Source organism: Sciurus vulgaris, assembly GCF_902686455.1.
Source record: "Sciurus vulgaris genome assembly, chromosome: 19".
NCBI classification, from domain to species: Eukaryota; Metazoa; Chordata; class Mammalia; order Rodentia; family Sciuridae; genus Sciurus; species Sciurus vulgaris.
In genome coordinates, this window is record NC_136480.1 from 15,254,780 (window position 1) to 15,281,363 (window position 26,584).

The window sequence follows — 26,584 nt, forward strand, 5'->3', positions numbered from 1 at the left end:
TGTCGTGGGGAGTGCTGTGGCGGGAAGGGTCATTTCTGACTGAGGACGTAGTCGGAATCGTCCGTGTAAATCCCAAAAGTCCTGTCCTGTGTTGAAGATTTTTCCTACAGAGTGGCTGCCTGTCTTCCCATTGACGACGTGTTAAGGATTCAGCTCCTTAAGATTGGCAGTGCCATCCAGCGGCTTCGGTGCGAGTTGGACATCATGAACAAAGTGAGTAGGGTGATAGTGTTGGACCGGGCGGCTGTGTTCTCTGTATGTACGATGTCTCGGTGACGGCAAGGCCAGACTGGGGCACCGTCAGGGTTTACGTGTGAAGCGTTTTCACTGCAGAGTGTGCACAAGGCCGTGGTGCCTCTGGGTGTTCAGGCAAGATTTGCACCGTGAGCTGCAGGCATTACACAGCGTGGAGGGCAAGTGTGTGTCAAACCTGAGTACAAGTACATGACGATTGGGGTGGTCGTGCAGTGTGTCACTTCTTGTCTGGTTCTGAGTTAAGCTTGTGGTTAGGTTGGCTTTCTTACTGCGATCACTGCATGACAAGGAATGCGATTTTATTTCACTGAGCATTTTTTTCTGTACTTTCTAGTGTACTTCGCTGTGCTGTAAACAGTGTCAAGAAACAGAGATCACAACCAAAAATGAAATTTTCAGGTATGGTGTTTAGTGTATCTGTGATGTAAATTGATCGTATATGAACATATTTTGTTTACCCTTCAGCAAAGTACACTACATAAATAAATCACTAGTGACGATTGGCGTGAGAGGAAACGGGGATTATACGCACTGAAGTAGGAGAGCTGTACTCCTTTCCCTATATTTCTGGGAAATGTCAGGAGGTGTGTGGCGGGAATGAAAACCTCAGTTGCATCATGCTGTGAGCAGGATACCTGAGGTGTTGGTGCAGTGACTGACTCAATCAGCTGGTTTATTAAGAAGGGTAGGTTTTTGTCTGCTGCGTGCATTTTCTAAATCTTTTGGTGTGTCCCTTTGCCTTTCAGCTTATCCTTATGTGGGCCGATGGCCGCGTACGTGAATCCTCACGGGTATGTGCATGAGACACTGACTGTGTACAAAGCTAGCAACCTGAACCTGATAGGGCGGCCCTCGACGGAACACAGCTGGTTTCCTGGGTAATGTAGTTGTTGCTCTTCTTGCTGCACCTGAATGGGGTAAAAAAATTGTGTAGGGGTCTGAGCAGGACCGTATTGAAATAGGGGACTTTAGGGGGAAAAAAAAAAATGAAGCAGTGGCATTTGCTTTACTCAGGAAATGTTAGTGTTGGTTCTTACATCTGGCTCTGGAGACTTTTTCAGACTCGTGTTAAAATGGGGTGTACTTTGGCTAAGAGCTGTCTTCCTCTTTGTAGGTATGCCTGGACCATCGCACAGTGTAAGATCTGCGCGAGTCACATCGGATGGAAATTCACAGCCACCAAAAAAGACATGTCACCGCAAAAATTTTGGGGCTTAACTCGATCAGCTCTTTTGCCCACTATCCCAGACACTGATGATGAATTGAGCCCCGACAAAGTCATACTCTGCTTGTAAAGAGGAGGTAGGGGAACAGGAAAGCAACCAATTAATTGGCATTCTCATATCTGCTTTGGAAATTAATGCACACAACGTATCATCACTTAACAGCACCTGTGTATGGCGGACTGCTCACTCATGCCCACCGTGGGTTGTGGAAGTGTATGTGCAGTGAGTCCTGTGAACACCATTCTGGCAACAGTGTTCACCAACGGGGAAAGCAGTGACCGTGTATATTATTGTAAAAGGCATTTGTTCCTTTCAATTTTCTGTAGCTTCTGATTTGTACATTTTGAAAATATTAAAATTACCCACCTTTAGTCTCAAAAAGACTTTTTGTCATGAAGTGGTATTCAATTTTATTGTCTTTGATTCTGTGGAGGGGCAGGATGTTAAACAGTAACTGCCCACATTTCAATCGCATTATTCCCACAACTGCACTAAATGCAAAGCCCCCAAAAATCATACCTGTACCAAATCAATTAAGTGGAAAAATAACTCAGTATAATATACTTGCAAACTAGACTGCATCAGCAAAATGTAGGTAGCATAAAAATTCATTACACATGACAACTACCATTACAGTATTATTCCATAACATACAGTCCTCACCCTGAGATATAGGCTGTGCACTTTGGTATTCAAATTTTATGACCTCTATTAACGTTTTCTATAAATATTCGATACTCACCAAGATCAAAACTCGCTCCTACACTGTGAACACACTTCCTGTCATAGAAAGGAATATCAGGACCAAACACAGCCGCAGAAATAGATGTGTCACTATGTACCTGATCACCCCGTGAAAACAGACTTCAAACCGTTCAGGCGCACACACCAAAGGAGAAAAGGAACATCGCTCTCCAGCATGTGCAGCATCACCCTACTGCCGTGTGCACACCACCACGTGGTATTTGTACAAAAATGTAGATCGAGCTCCAAGGCACTGATCAACATTCACCTTCACAGGAAATGAGCCACTACTCAAAGCAGCGCACTTATCTTCTAGGCAGACCTTAGAATTCTCCTCTGAGAAAACTACCAGGCTCTAAGATAAATACAAGTAGTGTCCAACAAAGAAATAAGATTTTTATTTCCTGAACACAAATCAACCTTACTTGCAAAAAAATTCAAAGACACACTGATACAAATCTAATCGAGAGGACACACACTTCCTATTAGTGCCTGAAACACAGTTTTTGTCAGCATAGCCCATTCAGTTGGCTCGAAAGCAGGCGTCACCTTTTCTGGAGGGAAACGAGATACAAACCGGCTCTACCGACCGCGCCCGGGCAGCCGGCTCCCTCATCGGTCTTCCGTCTTCCTTATGTGACTTAAAAGCTCCTCCTTCTCCATCCGGTAACCACTCTTCTTCCACTGTTCACGCAACTGCTGCAGCAGAGCCCCGATCTCCTTTCCCGAAGAAATGCCCACCTTCCTGATGTCGTGGCCACTGACGGGAAAGGGGGGAATCGACCACCGCTGCATCTCCCGCAGCAGACGGTGCTCGCCTTGGTACTTCAGCAGCTCGCACACGCGGGCCACGACATCGGGCTCCCTAGACTGAGCACAAGACACGCGTTAGGTCCCGCCATGCGCCCCGCATGCTCTCATTCACATAAGCACAGTCTAAATGCGTCTCTTGTGCTCCTGAGGCTGGCGGGCGCCACACTTACATCGATGACGAAGTCCTGATACGGTCGCAGTGGCTCCGAGCCGTCCGCCGATTTCGTGAGGTCTTTCCTGTTTTTAACCAGAAACAAGCCAAGGTTCTTCTCCTCTTTAGAAATCTTCAACCTCAGATCCAGCTTTGTGACATCGTCCTGTCCTTTGAACAGGGAGGCCAGCAGGGTCATCGGCTTCGGTGAGAAACCCTCGACGTACCCACAGACCCTGTCGAACTCCTCCAGACTCGCCTTAGCGGGTAAGCCTGTGGGACGACACCAGCTCTCACCTCCGTGAACCGCGGGAAAGCCCTCCTACCCCGCGGGCCACGCTTGGCACACAGAGCCGCCCCTCACGGCACTCGTGGACGGTCGAGAGCCATCTTCGCTCCCCTCCCCTGTAAAACCCAGTAAGAGCCCGAGGTTGTTCCCTTTCCTTCCCCGGCTCTACCTGGGGAGTCCACAGCCACAGGTTTCCAGACTCCTGGCTTCCCGCCCCCCTGTCAGGACCCGGCCCCACGTGGTCACTCTCCATATGGCGTTCACACTCCCTCACTGACGCACCACGCGATCCCCCCTTCCGGATGAGCACTGTAACATGTAGTGAGCCACAGGTGGGCCGGGCCGCCAGAACCAGAGCGGTTACTTCCGAGTCCCTTTTTTCAATCAGATGGTCACTCAGGAAGCAGAGCCTCGTGGTGCCCAGCTGGCTCAGAGGCCACTAGGAGCTGGTCCCCGATGTCGACAAAACTGGCCTTCCCCAAAGTTTATCTCTGGTTACTTTTATTAATGGACCGTTTCTCTACGGACAACTCTGGGGCCGAATGAGTGAACACGTTTTTCCCGTAGGAAGAGACAATTCACTGCACAAATGCAAACATGGGGGCTGGGGTTCACTGGCAGAGCACTCGCCTGGAATGCAAGAGGCACTGGGTTTCATCCCCAGAACCACAAAAATGAAACACCTACCACGACGTAAATGCATGTACGTACATATATGAAACAAATTCACACGCTGCACAGCTTGCTCTCACCTATGTAAGGAGCCACGTCAAGATCGTAGACGAGGTGAATCAAATGATTCACATGGTTACCGGTAAGGATTTTCTTCAGTTCCACCCAGATCCTCTCTCCCGATATGCCACCCAAGCCTTTAGCGTTCTCTGCGATGGCTTCCAGCGTCTCGGGATCATGCTCACCGGGTTTGTCTACAATTCTGCCATAAAACCTGTAAAAGAAAGTCCCCGGCGTATCACCTGCACACGTACACGTCCTCGGCTAAGTAAGTTTTCCGTTTTTACCAGTGGTATTCCATTCACCCATTCATTAGAAAGAACACACAGAATCGTCTGACCAGTATTCTACCAGAGGAAAAGACCCAAGGACTAAACTGTCTGAGGGTTGGCCAAAAAAAACACCGAGGCCTCGCTTCGCTTGTAGTCACTGGCCGAGAGGCTGAGAAGGGCCACGCAGCGCCTGACACTTAACACACAGCACCTGGTGAGGGCGCCTTTCCCAGCCTGGATGCAAGAGAGGAGCAGTGTGCTCCTCATGGCCCACCCGCCCACACACGCAGCTGCTTCAGGGGACACCTAGCTGCAGACTCCGCACACTATCACAGCATCTCGCGCCACAAGCCTTTGGGCCTATGTCCTTCTACAACTCAGTCTCAATACCATGCTCCATAAACACAGCTTAATCTGCATCCCGTTTGCTCTGCTCTTCTTGTACACACACACTGCTTGCAAATATTCAAGTTCTGAGAGTTCTCACTTATCGATAAATAGGATCTGACACTGAACCCAAGAGTAATTCCTGACAGGCAAACGATAAACACACCGACCTATCAGATAACCGGGCATGATACATTTTACACAAGGCCAGAGTCTGAGGCTCTGAATCGCTGCTGCATAAGCACCAAGAGTGCAGACGTCGACAGAATGGGAAAAATCACTGCTGACGACACCTGACAGGGCTGATACTCAAGACACATCGACAGGTCCAAAAACTCTGCAGCCAAACCCAAAACTAACCTGACACAAAAATGAGCATCAGAACTAAACAGACCTTTCTCAAAACACGTGAGGCCAACCAGCCTCAGATACGATAGCAGGTGACTTCACTCCACCAAACCAACCCACTATCTAAAACGACACAGGGCCATGAGTGTCAGAGAGCATGCGCTCCAAAGGGTGCGTGCTACCAGTGTGAATGCGACTAGACACACCCAATACGCCCAATAACGAGGCACAGGGTCCTCAGAACACTACCAGGAGCTACCACGTGACCACGGAGTCCCAGTGCCAGATATGTGAAAGGTCACCAAACATCGAGTCAGTCACGGGCATGCCAACGTCAGCCTCGGGACTACTCACAAGAGCACCTACCGACACACGGTGCACAAACACAGGGTGGCACTACTTAGAACACCCTTTGGCCATAAGAAAGGGTGAGATGTTCTCATTTGGGGTTAAGCCAGGATGCAGTTAGACCTCTTCAGGTCACGCGACATAAGCCCGGCGCAGAAAGACCAGCACTCCTGACCTCGCTCACACCATCTTCAAGCACAATCTGCAGTAGAAAGGTGCCACCGAGGCCGGGAAGACCAGGCCAGGAGGAGTGGCGGCAGCACTCTGAGCGGCACAGGAAGATCTGCCGCGCGACCCCACGGCGGGTGATGACGGCAACGATAAGGCACTGCACACTCCAGAGCTGGGAGGTGGTCATCTGAACACTTTCTCCACAAATAGGGACCATTCATGCATGCACACACGCATGATACGACTGAAACACGACACGGGCTCCCGTGTGGGGAGCATCACGTGGTAATGCACACTTTCTATTTCTCTGGATCAGTTAAAAAACGTTAATTCTTATAAACTGAAACTCACTGCTAAACACAAAACCATTCACTCATTTTACACTTACCAGGCTGACACCAACTCGCACACCGGGATTTCTACTGCTCACACACAGGATTCTCTCCCCAGGGCCACCTTGTGCTAAGGTGCCAGAACTTTCCCAAAGCACCGAGGACCACTCGCACCGTACGCGCAGCACAGTGCCTGGTCCGCGAGAAGCGTGCGCCCAGGAGGTGAGTGACAGAACATTCAGCCCCAAGGAAGATGACCACTTCAGAAAAGGACACAGCTGCCACACGGCACGGGCACGAGGGCGAGAGCGTGACACGGAGCATCTGAGCGCCATCGCACTCCTCATTCCCGGGCGGGCAAGCTGTCACTGCACACCGGTGGCACTTCCTGTACCCGCCTGACCGCGTCCCACACGACCACAAATGTACTGGGCCGTGAAAACCCACATGAGATTCACTATCAAATAAGAAAAAGTCTCACCTGAAATACCTTAAAATTCGCAGATAATCTTCTTGTATTCTCCGTTTAGCCTGGCCAACAAATCTCACTTTCTTATTTTTTAAATCCTCGTAGCCGTTAAAGTAATCGAATAAGGTACCATCAAAACCTGTTCAGAAATAGAAACTCATTATTAGCAAGAGTTTAAAAGCACATAATCAGATCTAAACTATTGCACAAAGTAAAAATCAGCTCAAACACATTGCAAATAGTAACTACTCAACATATTTCAAAGTTTAAAAATTAAAGTACAGATAACACTACAATTCCTACATATCACTACCACAACGCCCTGCCTGGGCCACCCCAGGAGGCCTCACTAGGCAACCTTCCTCTGAATTCTGAGGTAATCTGGTATTCGTCCCTAAAACTGGCGTGAACAAAAACCCCATTAATGCCATCACATTCACCTAACCTAAAGACAAAAACCAGAACAATGACCTAATATAACATACCCCTGAAAGCCTTACGTGTGGGGGGACACTCATCCTGGCTACCCTGAGATGTTCACACCTCCCAGGCCAGATCTCCATCCCAGGCAAACAGACAACCGGTCACCCTGGGGACTCAAAATACTAACAAAACAAACACTTAAAAGATCCACCAACCAGGGCGGGTGCTCCTGGCACCGTGGCACTGGGGACAGGAGGCACTGCCACCACTTCTGAAAACTGCCTGCTGACCCAGTTCCGCTTGACCTCCGTGGCTCTGGTGCTCCCCAAAGCAAGGACCCCTGCGAGCTCAGACTTTACGCTGAACTCTTCTCAAGCTGTTTCCGCTCCGAAAGGAACCTGTTTAATGAACGCGGCACATTTCGAAAGCTCCAGATTAAAAACTAAAAAAAATTAAAAAGCAAACCTGGGCTACAAGGTGAGGATTCGAGAGAATCGCCATCAGTGACGGCTCAGTTCTGTTCTTACAACAGAATAAGAACAGTGGCTGGGAACAGCACTTCTAGAGTCACGCTGCTTCAGTTTAGAGTCCAAATTCTGTCACTCTCAAGCTGTGCGACTCTGTTCAAGTACCCCGAGTTCAATACCCAGCAGTTACCCGCTTCAGAGAGTCGTCAGAGGCACAGAACCCACGTAACAAGGTTCCAGTACTACGTGGCCCACCATTTCGGGGTTCAACGACCTTCTCCAACTGTGGTTGTGAGATCAGCATTCACTTCAGCGAGCACACGACCAAGCTGCGGTACTGGGCGCAGTCGTGACAAGAAAGGAACCCACGACGCTCCCGTCCCGGGACAGGGCACGCGCACCACCTGGGCTCCCGGGCCGCACGGTCCACGCCGGGCAGAGCTGGGGTCACGTCTCAGCCCTCTGACGGGCAGTCTCCTGAGCTGCCGAGACTGCCCATCTGTCAGGCGGGGACCCACTGGACGAGATTTCCTTCGAGTTTCATGAGAGGAAAGCGCATCAGGAGCCCACAGGCTGCCTAGACCCAAAGGGCCTAGAAAGGGCATCTGTCGCCACGAGATCCCAGGCTCCGGCCTGCCACGCCTTCGCGGAGCCCAAGCGGCTCTCACCGTGACTGACGTGCGCACACGTGACGACGTCGCACCGGCGCAAAGCCAGCCCGTCTGACCACGCCCCTTACCACCGGACGGCGCGGCCGCCGCCAAGCCGCAGCGCTAGGCCTCCGAGGGCTCGGCGTGCGCTCCGGACAGAAGCCACTGCGGTCCGTGCCCAGTTGGCACCGGGAAGACCGCAGGCGCCTCGCCCAAAGAGGACGCGGGGCGGGCCGGGCTCCTACGCCGCCAGACGTGGCGGGAAGCCCACGGACCGGCCCGCGGCCGCTCGGCTCTCCATAGCCCAAAACCCAGCCTGTCCTCTCGGGTGCCGGCGCCCAGCCACGCGCCCGCCGCGCGCCTCACCTAGGAACATGGAGTTCACGGTGAGGTCCCTGCGCTCGGCGTCCTTCTGCCAGTCGGTGGTGAACTCGACCTCGGCGTGCCTGCCGTCGGTGACCACGTCCACCCGCAGCGTCGTGATCTCGAAGTTTTCTTCGTGAAGCTGCAAAACCAAGCACAGCTCTCAGTCGGTTCTCGGGCCGACGGGCCACGCTTTCCCTCAGCCGGTCCTCGCGGCCCGCTGGCCAGCTCGCCCTGAAATCCAGGGACCGGCCCTGCCCACGCGGACCCCAGAGTGGCGAGACCACGCCGTCCCCGGCACGCCGCCGCGATCCGCCCGCCCTCCAAGGAGAAGGCCCACCGACGCGCGGAGGCCACTGGTGCGGGCCGCGCCATCCGGGTACGAGGAGAGCCAGCGAGGACCCAGGTCTGGGGAGACCGACGGGACAGGCAGAGGACGTGCCGAGGAGCAGGGTCCCCAGCAACTAGAGGACGCCAAGGAAAGGAGATCGGCGCACCCGCGACGGGAACCGAAGTCGGGAGAGAGACGCCCGCGCCGAGGGCATCGCTCAGGGCAGCACGGCGCCCGCTCCGCCGTAGGGACTCACGTGGCTGCTGCGCACGTGCAGACGCCGACGTGAATAAGCCTAGCACAGGACGGGCCACGCTGCACGAGGACACTGAACGGGCGCAGGAGCGTACCCCCTTCACACTCGCCTACGCTGCACTTGTTATAGACTATATTCCTTTTACCAACGTGTGGGAAAAAATTAACCGGGCGCGGTGGCACACACCTGTAATCCCAGCGGCTGGGGAGGCTGAGCCGGGAGGATCACAAGTTCAAAGCCAGCCTCCATGATATAGTGGGGCCCTAAGCAGCTTAGTGAAACCCTGTCTCAAAATCCAATTCAAGAAAAGGGCTGGGGATGTGGCTCAGCGGTTAGGTGCCCCAGGGTTCAATTCCTGTCCAAAACAGAAAAAAAAAAAAAAAAAGCTGTAAAAAAGCCTCCTCCAGCATATCCTGCAGAAAGCCCGGTCACCACAGAGGATGACAGCTGCGGGTGTCACTGCCCCCAAGGACCTTCCAGTGGCCCACACGTGAAGGAGGAAGACAGTGATGGTCCTGACCCTGCAGAAGCCTCAGCTACTGTCCCCATTTAATACAAATGTTTTCATACCTGTAGGGTTTCCTCAGGTTCTCACCCGCTCGGAGGAGGAGATAAACCAAGACACATCCCCACAAAGGATCCAGAAAACAATGTGCCTCGTTTAAAAAAAAAAAAAAAATTTAAGGAATTAAAAAAAAAAAAAAAAAAAGCCTCTAATGTAAAAAACTGGTAGAACAGAATAGAAACAGACTACTTTTATTCAGGTATACAATCTTTGGGTTTTCACCTACAAACTATTTCAAGAGTCAAAAAAATTTAACAAACCTGCCTGGCATCAAATTTCTCAGAAAACATTCCCAATAAGTAGTGCACGATTATATATCAAGAAAGACCTCTTAAAACTGAAAGCCACAAAAGTTGCAAATATAATTCAAAGAATGTGAGAACAAATGAAAACATTCCCATGAAAGTAAGAAACACAAAACATAAGGACAGAGAAATAGAGGATCAAACTTAAGGCAGATCAGCAGCACCACTTCCACCACCCCACCTCACATCCAGAGGAAAGACACTCCTCCAAGGAGAGGACCCGGCACAAAGGCCGTGAGGTGACAAAGCGAACGAGGAAGGCCCACTAAGTGCCCTACACAATGAAAGACAAAAATCTCTGGGTGGAAAACACCAGAGATGGAAAGATGGCAAAGTCATCAAACAGGAACAAACAAAACATCCATGTTTGCAGCAAAGGAGAAATCTACTGGGCTCAGTGGAAACTAGAAGACAACTCATGACATTTCAGAGAGAAAAACATTCCCAGCTAGAATTTCCAGGGCAACTATGTCACAAAACCAGTACAGGGGTTAAACACAAATGTTTCCATACGCGTAGGGTTTCCTACGCCTGCTCGGAGGAGGAGGGGATAAACCAAGAGACATCCCCACGCAGGATCCAGAAAACAAGAGTTCTACCACAAAAGGGGCTTCCCAGAACAAGTCCTGACACGATGTGTTGCACTCCATTTGAGAAGAACTTCCAGCTCTGCAGTCGGCACCGCGCGTGGAGCACGGAAAGCTGGGCAGAAGAAAACGCTACCACCAGGACTGGGCTGTGGCTCGGTGGCAGAGCGCCTGCCTCGCACGTGCGAGGCGCTGGGTTCAGTCTCACCACCACATATAACTAACTAACTAAGATAAAGTTCTCAGCATCTAACAAAAATATTTTTAAAAAGAAAGAAAACGCTACTACTGCAGGAAAAACTAAAACTTGCCAAAAACAAACACGCAGGTATGCTCCAGCTGTGCACAACAGGAGGCATGAACGCAAACCCCAGATACTGAGTTAATTAAAACCTGATCTGAACACACTGGTAGGTGGGGAAGGAAAACCACACGCCTGCTGTTCAGAAGGGGTGTGGCAGGAAGCCAGTCGTGCTCCACAGAGGTGGTCAGGGTCAGTCTTCAAAAGGCACAATCTGAACACACACTGCAGCTCGCAGGCTTGTCTTTTACCTACACGCTACTTCCTACACTGGGGCTGTACTCCTTTGACTCACAAGCCGGCTGGAGGTCGGCCTCAGACTCGGCCGCACACGACTCGGCGTCGGGCGTGGGACACGGACGGTCACCCTAGGCCTTCGCTCACCCGCCTGGTCGACTACGAACCACACCTAGAGGAACGCGCCGGCCGCCGCTCACCCGCGCAGTGACGGTCCCGTGCTTCTCCCCTTTGTTGTTGATGGTGCGGACGCCGGCCGCCTGGAACAGCGCCTTCATCTGGGCGGGCGTGGCGGTGGTGGCGAAGTCCACGTCCTGCGGCTGGACGCCGCTCAGCAGGTCCCGCACGGCGCCGCCCGCTATCCTCAGCTCGTGCTTCTCTCTGGCGAACAGCTCTGCAACGACAAAGGCCGCACGTCCGCCAGCTTTCTCGCGGGCGGAGCGACGGGGCTTCTTCGGGGCGGTAGGGATCACGCGCGGCTCTTCCAAGAGAAAAGCGACGACGGGGCCCAGAGAAGCCTGCTGCCTACAGCAGAGCCCACGCGGAAGCGGGCCGGTGTCGCCGCGCCCCCCGACCAGGAGCAGCCCGCCTCCCCTGGGCTCATGCGCACGTAGGACCCCCGGCTCCGCGCTCCTCCTCCCGAGTGCCTGCACGACACTGTCCCGTCTGGCTCCGGCACTCGGGTTATGAACGCTCAGGAGCACCTGCGTGCGCTCTGCAGCCCACTCCCACCTGTGTTCCAGGTGAGGCCGCAGGGGCGCCGCCACGACAGACGACCCGTGAGCCCCGCCACGGCCCTGCCGGGACGCTGCCGCAAGCCAGCGGGCGGCCGGCCTTCGGCAGAGCAGCTCCAGAACCACGGAGAGCCTCTGAGCGCGTGACCGACAAGGGCAAGACGCTAGCAAGGGGCCGAGCGGACGGGACTGCCCGAGGGCTCGCCTGCGGCAGCACCCGAGTCACACGCGCTCCTCCTCCTGGAGACACGGAGGGCGCCGCGAGGCTGCTTCCTTACACGTCTCAGAACGACGGCGGGACCGGCTCCTCGAGCGAGTCCTCCGCAGAGCCCTCCGCGCTGCAGCTCGCGCCCCGGGCAGCTGGCGAGAGCTCGCCGGCCTGCGCACCCAGCGCACCCACGCCGCCGCCCTTCCTTGGAGTCGCGCGGGCCTCCCTCTTCGCCGGCACCCCGGGGACGGCCCCTGCGCCCCTGTCGGGCTGCGCACTTCGCGTTCCCGCCGAGGCCCCTCATAGGAGCCCGGGCCCGCGTCGCAGCACAAGCACCTGCTCTCCGGTGTCCCAGGCTTCACGTGCGCAGCCCCGACACACTCGCCAGCGAAAGGCGCCCCGCTGCGCCCTCTCCCCGCACGGCCCGCGCCTGCCCTGCGAGGGCAGCAGTCCCGCGGAAGGGCCCTCACGTCCCTCCCCGCCTCCACCGCCACAGCTCCCGGCCCCAGCACCGCCCTCCTCCCGCCGAGGCACAGGGGCTTCCCCGGCCGGTCCGTCCGCGTCTCGCCTCCCGCTTTGCCTCACGCCGTCCCGACGCTTCCTTTTTTTTTCACGGGGGTCACTCACTCAACACCTGCCAACTTCCTCGTCCACTCGGGGACTGCCCGCCCGACGCCCGGGCCCACGACACACGCCACGAAGACATCTCGGTCACGCGTGCGTGAAAACACGGTGCCTGACCCCTGCGGCGCCACAGCCTCGGACACGGTGCCTTCTTCTAAAGGGCCGTCCCGACCGCGGAGTCGGAGTCGGGAGAACAGGGAGGAAAGAGGGCAGGAAGAGGGGAAATCACCCTGGGACGCGAATCTCAACTAATTATATTCCGTGCCTCTACAATTTTATGTGCAACTAAAAAGCACCAATAAAAAGGAAAAAAATTAACACAATTGAACAAAGCACATTCATCTGTCTGTGGAACAGCAGTCATAAGAATTACAGCAAAGGAACGATTTCACGTTAACCCAAAACAGTAGGAACTATCAAACTTAGATTCCTTTACTCCTCAAATCCTAGCACTTTCAGTCTCACAGAACCAGGGACACTTTCAACACCCCAAAATCCTCTGCACGCTACACACGTGCTCAGCAAAAACCACACCTGATGCAATCACGTTTCCTTGCAAGCGCACACCTTCAACTCGCCCACTGCTCCAACTGCCACACCTGGAAGGAGACTGTTAATTATTCTGCTCACAACACTCAAGACCACACACAGTGTATCACTGCCTATTTTTAAATATTCATTTCTAATCAAGTTGTCCTGAACTTAGTCCCTTTCTGATTTTGAATTCTGAGTGCTGGGGTGGGGTGAGGGCAGTCAGCAGGAGGGACGAGCCCCGCGTGGCATGACCATCGCTACCAGAAACGCCATCTGTGCCAACAGCCTCCCAACGTCAACAACGCTCACTGTTCCCACCGTCCCAAGGGCTAACACCAGGACTTTGTGCAGTCACTCAACGAGGACCAGGAACCTCAGGCGAGCGACGAAGCATGTCCGGGTGAGCACACAAGCCACGCAGCTCAGGCAAAACTCCCCTGATTTACAGACCCAGCCTCAGCTCCAGCCACTAGTCTTATACAGCTGTAATGAAGCAGCAGGAAAACCGAAATATACGAAATGACCTGACAAACGAGAAAAGTCCTATACTACGTGACCGCAGCACACTAACCCAGCCTCCCCCCGCCCCCATGATTCTGACAACTGAAAACTAATTTTTCGTAAGGCAACGTGGCTACTAGGATTTGAGAACTGTTACAAACCCATTTAAACTGCACACATCAACACCAGGTAGCCACAAAGGCTGTGCATGCTTTTGTGTGTTTTGTTTTCATTCACATGGGACATTACACCTTACCAAGGCACTCAAGGCTTTACAAAGGAGCAAAGATGAAATACAGTGATTCACTACTTTCCCCCTGTTCAACAGTGCTCTGAAACAGGGCGTTCCTGCCACTTCTATCATGGTCTACAACTTGCCCAAATCCTCATCCACCATCTTTCAAGTGCAGACCCTGGAAGTAACCACTGTCTTTTACTATTTAGGTTCCAACTCCCATAGCGCTTAATTTCCTAGGGTGGAGAAAATTTAGAACTCAAACTCAGGTTCAGTAACTCAAACGCAACTCTTAAAAGATGTTCAAAAATTCACAGCAATCAATAGCTGAAACCTGGTTTCCGAAAAAAGTGCACCATGAGCAGCGTGAGGCCACTGAGAGAATTTCTGCAATTGAGAATGAAAAAATGGGGGCTGGAAGTGCACGTCAAGACAGCTCTCAATGAGCCCGATATCGCACCTTTGGATCAGTGCTGTTCACACATCAACCGTCGGCTACTGGAGGGTTCTGAGCACTTGAATGCGAGGATCTGAATGGAGACGTGCCAATAACAAGTCTTACTAGAACACGCAATAAATACCTCACTAATTTGTATAAAACTTCATACTGAAATGACAGAATTTCACCTGTAGTGCATAAAATATGACATACTGAAAATGATTACTAAAATTATTTTCTTTTTGCCTTTCAATACGGCTAACAGGAAAGCTGCTGTTATGGATAGGTTAATACACTTCCACTGGACCAAGAGTATCTCTCGTTTTTCACTCAACCTGATTAAATCACACCGAAGCCATCAGCATAACCACACAAATTCAAGCCCTCTACTTCAAGACCACCTGAAGAACATAAAAGAAACAAACACTTCCAGATCATTTACCTCTCAAATGTACCTAAAAATAAACCATCCGTTTCAAAAATAACAAAGAAATCTTCAGAATAGGAATACTAATTTTAAAGCTATGGTTCTTCTACCCTCTATTCATCAGAATTAAGTCTGTGAAGTTCAAAAAAAAAAAAAAAACAGGTCTCATTCTCCTCCCTGGGGGTACTGAGCTGGAACGGAGGCTGAGGGTGGAATCCCAACATCCACTTTTGAAAGTACCCCAAGTGAATCTCACCAGCAGTGTCGACATCAAGTAGATGCTGCTGTAACCGGACACTTAGCTAAAGCCATCTTCTGTGTTCCTCCTAGATTAATTTTGTATGTGCACAAATGAAATTAATTTCTACTTCCTTCTGCCTTCAGTTCTCTCACAAGGCTATTAAATGCAGGAAGGAAACAGAGCTTCACTGTTTACAAAACCAAGCTCTGACATCTGGGCCACACAAGATTAAATCCAGCCCTCCACTTTAACAACAGAGACAAAGCACCTCACATTCCTTAGCATACTACCTCCCCCAGGTGAAAAGGAAATGCCAGTCAGGACTCATCCCATAATGTGTGGCAATAGGATACCTGGCATCGTTCAGCAGGTCAGGTGTTTACTGGGGTCAACCTCTCCTGCCTTCTAATGAACTGGCTGCAGTTTTGGATTACCCACAAGGAAGCCTTTTTGTCACGACCTCAACGACGACAAAAACATCTGTTGGCTACAAAGCCGGCCACGCTGTGCTTCTCCACTGACACAGGCAGCAAGAAAAGGCAGCCTCATCTCTCACCTGTCAGACTCTTCAATCCTTCCGTGAAAAGGGACTGGAATTCTGGGGACTGTAACTTCATCGTAAAGAAGCACCGCTTCAGAAGGCACCGTCTGCTCCAGCTGCAGCTCAGTAGCGGCCTGTGCCGAGCGCAGAGGTGCCTGAGCATCTGGAGAGAGGAGTCACCAGGCGCGCGTCTGCAAGGGAAACGCGCAGGCACGCCAGTGAACTTCAAAGACAGCACCGAGACGCCCTGCTGGGGTTATCAGCCGTGGGAGATTCCTCCCCGATCCAAATGAGAGGGAGGCCCTGCGGCCACCGGAGGGACCCCTGCTTCTGAGCTTGCGGCTCTCGGGTTCTGGCGTCCTGAAGCCCCGCCATGCTCGCGGGCCACGTTGCACTGATGCAATCTCTCCCGAGAGGCGGGCTTGGGGTTAGCGAGCGAGGGGTAGAGCTCCAGAAAACCGGAAGCCTTGCCAGAAGAGCAGGTCTCCCCCCAACACGTCAGGGTCACCTGTCGCCTTCACCCAAGCTGCACCTGAAACTCTGAGACTCGGGGATGGTTCCTCGGAAGCGACAAACGGCTCTCGTTTTCACTCCTTCCCTCGCCGCGTGCCGCCTGCGCGGCTTCCTCTGCACCCCCGCCCTCCCCAGGAGGCGGGCCCCCGCGGCGGCCCCTCACGTGACCCCGACCTACCGGACCGCAGGGGTCCAGCTCGGTTCCCAGGAAAGCGGGGGCCGACAAGCGGCGTTTCCCACCGGGGGCGAGTCCCGCGCACCGGGCCACGTGCGGAGACTTGCACTTCCCCTCGACTCAGAAAACCCCCTGGACCCGGGCGGTGACACCTGTTGCCGGGACCCCGCCCCCTGCGCGGGCAGACGGGGCGACACACACCTCCGCGACCCGGCCGTGTGCAAGGGACAGCCGGGACGGGGCAGGGTCGCGACCGCCACGCTGCGGCCCTGCAGCCCCGTGCGGGGTGAGGCCTCTCGCCGCACGTCGCTCCCGCCGCCCCCAGGACCCGGCCGAGGCCTTCTGGGCGGGCGCGACACCCCACAGAACCCCCGTCCCCGCGCTTACCGGCCCGCGCCTCCGCTCCACAAGCACTTCCGGGAAGGTGGAGGCAGTGACGTCACGACGCACGAGTGCGGGCAGCGAATGGGAAGCCGCGGAAGGACTGGGCGGGGCGGGGCCTACGCTCTCGCGGCTCCTGGAAGTCTCGCGGGACCACGGGGCTTGCACAGCTGCTCGTAATTGCGCAGACAGCTTGCAAAGGCAGGTGCGGAGTTTCAAAGGCGCTCGATCTAGGCGCAAGCTCTCCGGTCCTTTGAAATTATCTTCCCAGCCGCTTTGTGTAACCATTGACTGCCTGGACTAGAGGCTACGCGGCTGCGAGGTCAAGAATCTGGATTTGATCCACTCCTTTTTAAAAGGCACAAAAATTGCAGAGTGGCAGATGCACGGCAGCACAGCCATTAAGCCCTTAACATCAGGGTGTGGGGTAGGCTTCATACAACCCTAAGGTACTTAACTTTCCCGGGACTGTTCCAAGAACAAATCCGTATGCCATGGTATTTCCGTGGGTTATTATCACTGGCTCTCTTGTCTTCAGGGAGTGTTGAGTATCCTGATTTTGGAAACAAAAGTCTATCTTTCCAAGTTGACTGACATTCGGGGACACAGCCTTGATTCAGTCTAAAACCTTAAGGGACCAAGGAAAGCCCCAATCCCTCTTGGGGTTTTCTCTCCCACGTCTCCCTGCTGTCGCTCTAGCCAAACAGGACAATTTTGTGCTCACCGATGTGACAACTGGATGAAATGGGCAGGTTCTATTGAAAAAGAGAACGTACAACTGAAATAGGACAGAAATTTAAATCCGAATAGCCCTTTAGCATGTTAAAAAACTTGAATTTTGTTCAACGAACTTATTACAAAGATAATTCCAGGCCCAGATGGTTTCCATGGTAAAACCCTTAAGGAAGAAATAACACCCAATTTTACACAAAATTTGTTCACAACGTGGAGAAAACACTTTCCTTCTCATCTTAAGGCCAGCATTTTTTTTTTATTGGTACTAAAGCCTTTACTGTAATAAACCAAATATATTTACAATTTATACAAATGTTTAACCTTCAACAAAAATACAAAAAAACATTTCACAAGATGCAAAACCAGGAAACAAGTTCATTGGAGACACCACTGCTCTACAAAGGACAGAACCCAAGATGAAGTGCAAGGACAGAAAGGAAATCTCACACTCAGGCCAGGTGTGGGTGACAGATCCCCCAGCAGGAAGAGAACAGGCTGCAGCTCAGGTCAGCAGATTCCATTCCTCAGTCCTACGCCCCTTCGCCCCTCTGTCCAGGTGGTCTCCGTGCTCCATTTGGTCTAGGTAGGTGACCTTCTGTTGATGGGGTTGTTGCCTCCTCTTTGTAGACAAAGTAGTTCTGTGTCAAGGTTTGGAAACAGATCTCTGTGTGTGTGTGTGTGTGTGTGTGTGTGTGTGTGTTTTCTTTTAAAGTTATAATTTTTCTATTTCTACAAATTCAAAACATTTTGGCCCAATTCAACTATAAACCGTTAAACCACGTATTTTCAGTAGATGACTTCATAGACTGTGGCCTTCTTGTCCCCTGAGCCAGTGACAATGTACTTATCATCCACAGAGATGTCATAGTTAAGCACTGAAGAGGACTCTTTGGACTGGAATATACTGGCTCTGTAAGGGGTCCACCAAGCATTGAGGAGGTTGTCTTTTCCAGTACTCACGAACCACTTACCACAATAAGCAAATCTGAGGGACAGCACACAGCTTTCATGGACATGCAGCTGCTACTTGTCAGGCTTGTTCACATGCAGCACTTCCACGTTGCTGCTCTCCATGCCCACAGCCAGCCACTCCCCAGCTGGGCAGTATCCCAGGGAGATCTGTGAGGTGAAGTCACGCTGCTGCAGCTGCCGCCCCTCGTGCAGGTCCCAGGACCTGACTGTGTTGTCCAAATCGCCTGTCCAGAGCTTGGTGCCATCATTAGAAATGTCAATACAGCTGGCTCCGTCTGTGTGGCCCTGGAATTGCCTCACAAGTGTCTGATTAGGAGCGCAAATGTGAAATAAATATTACAAAAATTAATTTACAGACTACTAGCCCACATCAACATAGAAACGAAATTAAAATATGAACAAACTGACCGCAAAAATATAGAAAGAGAACTCATCGTTGTCAGTCTGGGTTTATTCCAAATTTAGAGAAGGCTAACTGGATTTGATGTTCAAAAACAAATCGATGTGACTCACCAAACTAACAGACTAAAAAGGAACTTATATGATCATCCCAACAGAGGCAGAAAAAGCACTAAATATTCAATACCCATCCTTATAAAAACTGCCCAAAAATTTAGTTTACAAGGGATTTCCTCAAGATTCTAAAGAAAACCTGTGAAAAAAAGTACAGCTAATATCAGACTTAATGTTAGAATTTTAATCACTTTCCCCCTAATTTCAGGAACAAGACAAATGTCCTACTCACCACTTATGTTCAACCTATGACTACTAAAGAAGGTTGAAAGTGTAATTCATCACCATTTACAAAAAAGAAAAAGAAAAAGAAGTTAAATACATGGAAAAACTGACCATCTCTCCATATAGACTTGAAGGTTTATACAGAAACTATACATAAGACACAACAAAGAAACTACTAAGACTAATAAGTATATTTAGCACAATCTCAAGATAGACAGTTAACCTACAAAAACAAATTCTACTTTATACTAGCAGCAAAAAATTATATATATTGGAACTTAAATATGATACTGCTTAAATTCTCTATGGACACTAGGTAGCAGTAAATCTAACAGAAGCTATACCCTGTGGAAACCAAGCATATGTACAGATGTTCGACATCATCACTAAGGAAACCACAAAGAGGCACCATTAGAAATCTATTAGAATGTTTAAAATCCCAAAACCTGACATCAAACACTGATAAGGTAGTAGAACTCTCATACACTGGTGGTATAACCACACATTTAACAGCAGCTTTAGAAAAGACTTTTTAGTAGTTCATGGTACATTTAACTTATGCCTCAGCAGACCTACTCCTAGATATCTACCTGAAACAAAAACTTATATTGACCTTAAAAAGGATATTTGAATGCTTCTAGCTGTATTCATAATTTCCCAAGGCTAGAAATAAGCCAAATTTTCTCCCAGCAGATGAATGCATAAGCAAACTGGAATGTGGGATACTACTTGGCAATTAAAAAGGACAAACTACTGATTCATACAACAACATCTCTCTCTTGTTATGAAAGCCAGATTCCAGAAACTAATATGATTGGTATGGCATCTTGAATAAGCAAAGGCTATAGAGACAGAAAAATTGTCATAGCCAGGGAATGGAGACGGGAGCAGTTCAGGACAAAGGAACTTTCCCAAGTTAGGAAGAGGGGCTGACAGAATTTTTCTGTAGCTTAATTTGGTGGTGATCACACAAGTACGTGGGTTTGTTAAAATGCACACAACAGTACGCTAAGAAGAGTGAACTTTCCCTTACGTAAATTATACCCCAAAATAACCTGACCCTAAAATCAATTACATTTTTGCATACAAGCAAAAAAATATATAAAATTTTTAAACTGTGCTTAAAAAGGCTCTCAAGAAATGCTTATTCAAATTAATTCAATTATTGGAGTATTCATATATGAAAGTGGAACAAAGAGCTTTGGGACTATTCAATTAAAGGATAAAATAATTCTGTGGACACAATGCCCAGCTGAAAACCCCAGGGGATTGTGAGACCGACCAAAGTCACCCAGATCCTCCCTCCTCCCCACAAGATGCTTACTACGGTCTCCTCATGAGGACCAGGAATTTCAAACTGGGTCATTCATCCTACAAGATGGGACTTTGACAACTAAGGGAAATAAAACCTGACTTGCAAAGGAACTGGCGTTTGCTATACAGAAATCCCACTTCTCTCTGGGTCTGCACCTTACACCCAAAAGTCACCCTCCTGGAAGGAGGACTGCTGCACTTGTACTGTTCTCTCCAAACTCCATCCGAATATTTTTCACTTCAAAGGCACCCAGAGATTAAAAAGGAAAAAGGAGACTAAAAACACCTTTCTGGGCCCGGCATGGTGGAACAAGCCTGTAATACCAGCGGCTTGGGAGGCTGAGGCAGGAGGTTCACGAGTTCAAAGCCAGCCTCAGCAGCTTAGTGACCCTACACAATTGGGCAAGACGCTGTGTCAAAATGAAATATAAAAAGGGCTGGGGATGTGGCTCAGGGGTTAAGCACTCCTGGGTTCAATCCCTGCTTCCAAAACCAAACAAAAAAAAAAGAATAAAACACCCTTTGAGTCTTGATCAATGGTTGATTTGAGTGTACTTCTGTACTTGCTGCAGAGTCCCGCAAAGATCTTCCATTCTTCTTCAGTCTAGACCAGATCTTAGATCCAGGGTCTTCTGGTTCCTCTAAGATCTGCTGTGTTTTGGGAAACAATTCACTTCTGTGCGCTAGAGAGAGAGACCAGGTGCAGCAGAGCCGTGTCTGTAACACACTGTACTGCATCCCTCGTCTCTCCACCTTCCTTCGGGGCTCATGATGGCCCCATGGCCTGGGTGATACGTGGCCGTGGGGCTGTGCCCGTCTGAACCCTGTTTGGATGGGTACCGGGCATTTTCTTTGCATTGGCTTGCACCATATGAACAGACACCCAGCGAGGTATTCCGCAGAGCAGGAAACGGGGGTGGAAGAGGTTAATTTGCCTAAGGTCACCTACAGTGTAAGGGACAGTGACTCAAAACCACTACTGAGTGAAGGTGTAGGTCAGTGATAGAGCAAGAGAAAAATCGAGGTCTGGAATAAATACAAGAAAAAAAGAAAAGAAAAATAAGCCCCCTCTGATTCCCAAAAAAAACCTGGAGAAGCCCGCTCTGAGGACCAGATCGGACAGGGCTCCGCACTTGACCTTAAGATGGCTGAATTTAGATCTCACTAGAATGAGACCTTGAAGGTTTTTAAAAAGAGGAGTTTTCCCAACTCTGCTGTGTTTCCCAAGATTGCTGCACACAGGAGCTGGAGGCCTGGTGGGGAGGCTGGGGCCATCGTCCTGAGAAGGGCAGGCCAGGACGGAGGCAGCAGAGGGGAGAGAAGGGAGTGGAGTCTGGCATAAAACTGAAAGTTGCTGAAGATGGAGAGGAGAGAGGAAAGCCCAGGTAACCCCTGCACTGATGTCCCACGGCTGCTGGGACTGTTGAGAATAAGGTGACATCTGTACAGCCATGTTGCATGAACAAGCCATTTCGGGAACTGGCCCGTAAAACCTCTTCCCAGCGAAGGGCGCACAGGTGCTACCCTCAAGAGCCAATACAGGACAAACAGGACGTACTGGGCCCCCGGGGTTTATCAAGGCTGTTAAGAGATGTCTGTCCGAGACATGGGCAGCTGCCCGGAAACCTTATCTATCAAGGACAGGGGAGGGGGCCTGGCCTGACTCATCTCCTGCCCAGTTCACCCCCTCCCTCCTCCCTTCTTCCTCCAGGACCTTCAGTTTTGGCGGGACCCAATGAGATTCAAATAAATTGGCAGGACCCAACCAAAAGAGAACAAATGTTCAGTTGTTCCAATGTTAACCAATAATGTACAGGTCTTTGTATGTGAATGTTCAGGAATTTCTTTTTTTTTTTTTTTGGGTGCTGGGGATCAAACCCAGGGCCTTATGCTTACAAGGCAAGCACTCTACCAACTGAGCTATCTCCCCAGCCCCAGGAATTTCTTAAGTAGAGTGCTTTCTCATCCCTTGGGGCTGCTCCCCACTCAGCCATGGTAGTGGTCTGAGGGGCTGGTTGCGGTCCAGGCTTGAGCTTGCAATAGAACCTCGTTGTGTGATTTGCATTGCCGTGTGTGTACTTTGACTCTCTGGGGATCAGTAGATATTGAACCCCAATAGGACCAATCGCCACAAATGCAGCATAAAGTTATGTCAATTTGTGGTGTCACAGTTATGAGGTCAGGACTCTAAAATGGGTTCTTTGTGGAGGCTCCTGGGGCATCTGCCTTTTCCAGGTTCTAGAGGCTACCCCGCTCCATCTCCAGAGCCCACAGCGAACATCTTCAGCCCTCTGGGACTCCTGTTACCCTCTTACAAGGAGCTGGGGGACAGCATCAGTCCCACCCGGCAACTCCAGGGAAACCTCCTCCAGGAGAGAACCTCACCTTAATCCGGTGTGCCACGTCAGTCAGCAGGTTCCAGGGTTCTGGCGATCAGTGCCCAGACATCTCTGGCAGCTTTCAATTCAGCCTCCTCAAACCTCCAAGTGTGCCTTAGAAATTAGGTGGACGAGCTGGGCACGGTGGCCCACGCCTGTCATCCCAGCGGCTGGGGAGGCCGAAGCAGGAGGATCGTGAGTTCAAAGCCAGACTCAGCAAAAGCGAGGCTCTGAGCAACTCAGTGAGACCCTGTCTCTAAATAAGATACAAAGTAGGGCTGGGGATGTGGCTCAGTGGTCGAGTGCCTGTAAATTCAATCCCTGGTACCCAAAAAAAGAAATGAGGTGGATGGGACATGTTACCCACAACAACACTAACTGCATCTGCCTCGATGCTGAACCCCTTCTCTATTTCCCCCCTTCCTGGGTTTTAGGGAAGTGGTTTGATTTCAAGTTAAAAACCCACGGCTGAGTGGGAGCTCAGCTTAGAGCCGCCTGCCCAGACCCGAGGCCGGCCTTCGCTCCAGGACCTCGCCCTTCCCCCTCAGCCTCCTCCATCTACCACGCTTCCAGGGAGCATTTGCATTTTAAAATAGGACAGAGAAAGGAGAAAAATACTTTTCATTAAGCCAGAAATGAATAATGATAGCATTTCGCCCCCTTGGGGGAGATATTTGAAGTGCCATTTAGATAAATCAAATAAAGCATAATGATGACCTCATTTGAATTTTCTACCAGGGGTTGTCTTGCCGCCCCTCCCCGCTCTCCCCAGCCTTTTCTTTGTAAAGGATGCAAAGTAATTTATTGAGAAGAACAAGCTCCGTGTCAGGAGTGTGCGCTCTTCGTTTGAAACAACAAAAAGTACCTGTTGGAAGCCAAAGTCATTTGCTAGTTTTGTTCTCATAAAAGTTTAATAGAAGCCAACTAAAGTTTAAGATCTCCCAGAGGACAAATAAAGATATTTCTTGGCAAATGTAGACTCGCAATTTTCGTCGGAGCTGGGGGATTTTACACACAAATGCAATTTTATTTTACATTTAAAAGAGGTAAGTAAATAGACAAATCAATTTTAGCTGCTCTGAAACTTCATACTGGGTCGTTAATTTTAAAAGATGGGACTTCGATAATGGTGAAAAGAACAGAGGCCCAAGGGTAAAAGACTGAGCATAATCACCTTCAAAATTCTGAATCATCAGCAACCTCAGATCAGAACCAAGAAGTGTCTACATTCAGCTTCTAGGACATGGTCTCCACCATGTTATTTACTTTTAAGTAGAGGTTCATGTAAAATTCCCTGTCGCATCAACAGAAATCCTCTTCTGTCCCTAACATAGGACAGCCTGCTCTGTGTGCTGGGTACTGGGAAAAAGTGCTCAGAGAACCAAGCTAGGTGAAGACCTGCCCTCCAGTCCATCTCAGATTCAAGCCGTGAGACCTGGGGGGGGCACAGGAGAGAAGAACATCCCAGTCCCCACAGTAGGGAGGTACGATAAAGGTCAGCAGGTGAGAGCACACTCCGGGCAGAGAAAGGGCCCTGGGCGAGGTCCCCAGGTAGCAGAGGACAGCAGACCTAATGTGCAGTAATAGGGCGTTTCTCAAGAGGCACCTCTCACCCACGGCCACCAAATAACAGTCACCCCAAGCGAACCACTTGTCATGGTGTTTCTGAAGGGTCATGGAGAAGGATATTCCTACCAGACGGCTCCCCAAGAGGTACGGTGTGGCACGAAGAGGGAGGGAGACTGGCCAAACATGAAACCTCCCCCTGCAGAGCATCCTCTCCCAGCAACGGTGGTCCCCAGGGAAAAGGAGACTCCATCCCTTCCCGGGCCTTCCCGGCCTCTCCACCAGAAGCCAGCGTGCACCCTCCCAGCCGGGTGCACCTGGAAGGAGGGAGGCAGACCCTGCAGCCCTGGGCCCTGGACTCACCGGTCCCCGCTGCAGATGAGGCCTGAAAGGGGACACGTAGACAGACTGTGAAGCTCCAGGTGACGTGGGTCCAGAGGAAGGAGACAGCAGGGACTGCCGAGGTGTGAGCCCTTCCCGGTGACAGTGACTCTCAACCTTCACACAACCGCTTTCCCGAGGTAAAGTTCTAACTGTCGCACCCAGGTCCTGGCACGTCCACAGTGTCCCATGAAACTCTAAAATCCAGACTTTCTGTGACCAGGGCCAGCTCCACGCCCAGAAAACGGGCCCTCCTGGGCCTGATCCATGGACCTCGCTGCAGAATAAAGGAAAGCTGGCTGATCCGGGGTCTGCTCCCATCTCCCGCCTCCGTCACGTGTGGGCCATGAGCTTACACTTTCTCTTAAAACAACTAGCACAATTCCAGGATCAAGGTTTTGCCCTCTGAGTACTGTGAACGTGGGAAGCGTCACAAACAAGCCGTGCGGGCTGTGTAAATTCTCTAAGCCCCAGTTTCCTCATCTGTAAAGCAGGTTTATGGGGTTCCCAGAGGATGTGTACAAAGCAGTCAACCCTCCCAGCCCTCACTAGGTCCTCTCTTCGCTGAAGCAGGGTATGGTGACACATTAAGAAAGTCAGTTTAACAGGGTCATTCTTTGATTTTTTAAAAATTACTTTTGGAGGGTGGGTACCAGAGATTGAATCCAGGGACGTTTACGGAACAACATCCCCAGCCCTTTTTATTTTTTAATTTTCAGATGGAGTCTCACTAGGTTTCTGAGGGCCTCGCCCAGTGAGTAAGCTGGCCTCGAACTTGTGATCCTCCTGCCTCGGCCTCGAGTCACCAGGATTACAGGTGTGCAACACCATAGTAGTTGGGTTCATCCGACTACAGTACATGCATGGACTTTGATTTTAACTCCCATTTTTGTTGTTGTTGGTTTTTTTTTTTTTTTTTTTTTTTTTTTTTTTTTTTTTAATACATTCTGGTTGATTTCCTACATATGACTTCCAGTGCAAAGACTTGGTTGCTACATAAAGAACTGGAAAAGAATGGGTCAAAAATGGCACTAACATTGTCACAGTCTGAAGACAAGTTTTCGAGTCATCTTAAAGGTGATCCGTGGCTTTTCATGGCACGTGGTAAATCCACGTATTGATTTTAATCTTGGATTTTTCTAATAGCTACCCAACACTCTGATTAAATCTAGTCAGGGCATCATTCTAGTATTTTTATGGTAGTTTTATTGAGATATCATTCACCTGTCACCATTTACCTAAGGTATGTAACTCCGTGCTTTTACGATGCTCACGGAGCCGGTAACCACCACCACGATCGAAATAAAATATTTTCCTCACCCCAAAAGAAGCCTCACACCCCCACACACTCATTTCCCATGTTCTACACCCGCCAGGGTTCTCCCTCCAACCACAACCCTAGGCGACCACTAGTATGTTTTTCTACATTAGTCTGATCTGGACACTTCATGGAAGTGGTATTCTGCAATGTGTCCTCTTTTCTAATTTCACTGAGCTGCATATTTTCAAAGTCCATCCATGTTGTATCGTGCCAGCAATTTGATCCCCAGGTAAATACCTGCCCAAGAGAGCTGAAAACATAGGTCCACATGCACATTCACATCTGAAGCCCGGCACTGTGGTGCACACCTAGAATCCCAGTGACTCGGGAGGCTGAGGCAGGAGGATCACAAGTTCAAAGCCAGCCTCGGCAGCTTAGCGAGACCCTATGAGACTCAGCAACGCCCTGTCTCAAAATGAAAAAGAAAAAGGGCTGGGGATGTGGCTTGGTGGTCAGCTGTCTCTGGTACCAAAAAAACAAAACAAAACAAAAAAAAAATGTATTTGTTCATAGTAGGACTTTTAATAGCCAAGAAGGGGAAATGACTCAAATGTAATTCCTTTGGGTCGCTGAACAGCCTTCCATGGCATGAACCTCAGTCGTC

General features: G+C 50.5%; 2 protein-coding genes across 10 annotated transcripts in view; one reads left to right on the forward strand and one right to left on the reverse strand.

Moving 5' to 3' along the window:
• Positions 1 to 1,865, forward strand: part of CRBN (cereblon) — a 19,647-nt gene extending 17,782 nt beyond the window's left edge. For both annotated transcript variants that reach the window (XM_079122200.1, XM_079122201.1), the window contains exons 8-11: positions 98 to 213; positions 590 to 654; positions 1,002 to 1,133; positions 1,370 to 1,865. In XM_079122200.1, coding sequence (XP_078978326.1) covers positions 98 to 213; positions 590 to 654; positions 1,002 to 1,133; positions 1,370 to 1,550 — 494 coding nt within the window. In that variant the 3' untranslated portion in view covers positions 1,551 to 1,865. The remainder of the gene's footprint in view (positions 1 to 97; positions 214 to 589; positions 655 to 1,001; positions 1,134 to 1,369) is intronic.
• Positions 1,044 to 16,627, reverse strand: TRNT1 (tRNA nucleotidyl transferase 1). 8 transcript variants are annotated; one of them, XR_013760854.1, is made up of 9 exons: positions 16,039 to 16,324; positions 15,522 to 15,697; positions 11,223 to 11,416; positions 8,444 to 8,582; positions 6,550 to 6,676; positions 4,231 to 4,424; positions 3,209 to 3,462; positions 2,803 to 3,090; positions 1,044 to 1,163 (listed from the first exon to the last, which is right to left on the reverse strand). XR_013760854.1 is itself a non-coding variant. In XM_079122207.1 (9 exons), exons 2-8 carry the CDS (start codon positions 15,667 to 15,669, stop codon positions 2,838 to 2,840), a joined length of 1,314 nt encoding a protein of 437 aa, XP_078978333.1. In that variant the 5' UTR covers positions 15,670 to 15,697; positions 16,039 to 16,324; the 3' UTR covers positions 1,044 to 1,163; positions 2,803 to 2,837. The 8 variants fall into 8 exon arrangements, 7 of the variants coding, with proteins under 7 accessions (XP_078978333.1, XP_078978329.1, XP_078978331.1 ...); XM_079122207.1 differs by having other exon boundaries at positions 2,803 to 3,095; XM_079122203.1 differs by lacking the exon at positions 1,044 to 1,163 and adding an exon at positions 16,396 to 16,575 and having other exon boundaries at positions 2,602 to 3,095; positions 16,039 to 16,193.
• Between the last annotated feature and the right edge of the window lie 9,957 nt (positions 16,628 to 26,584).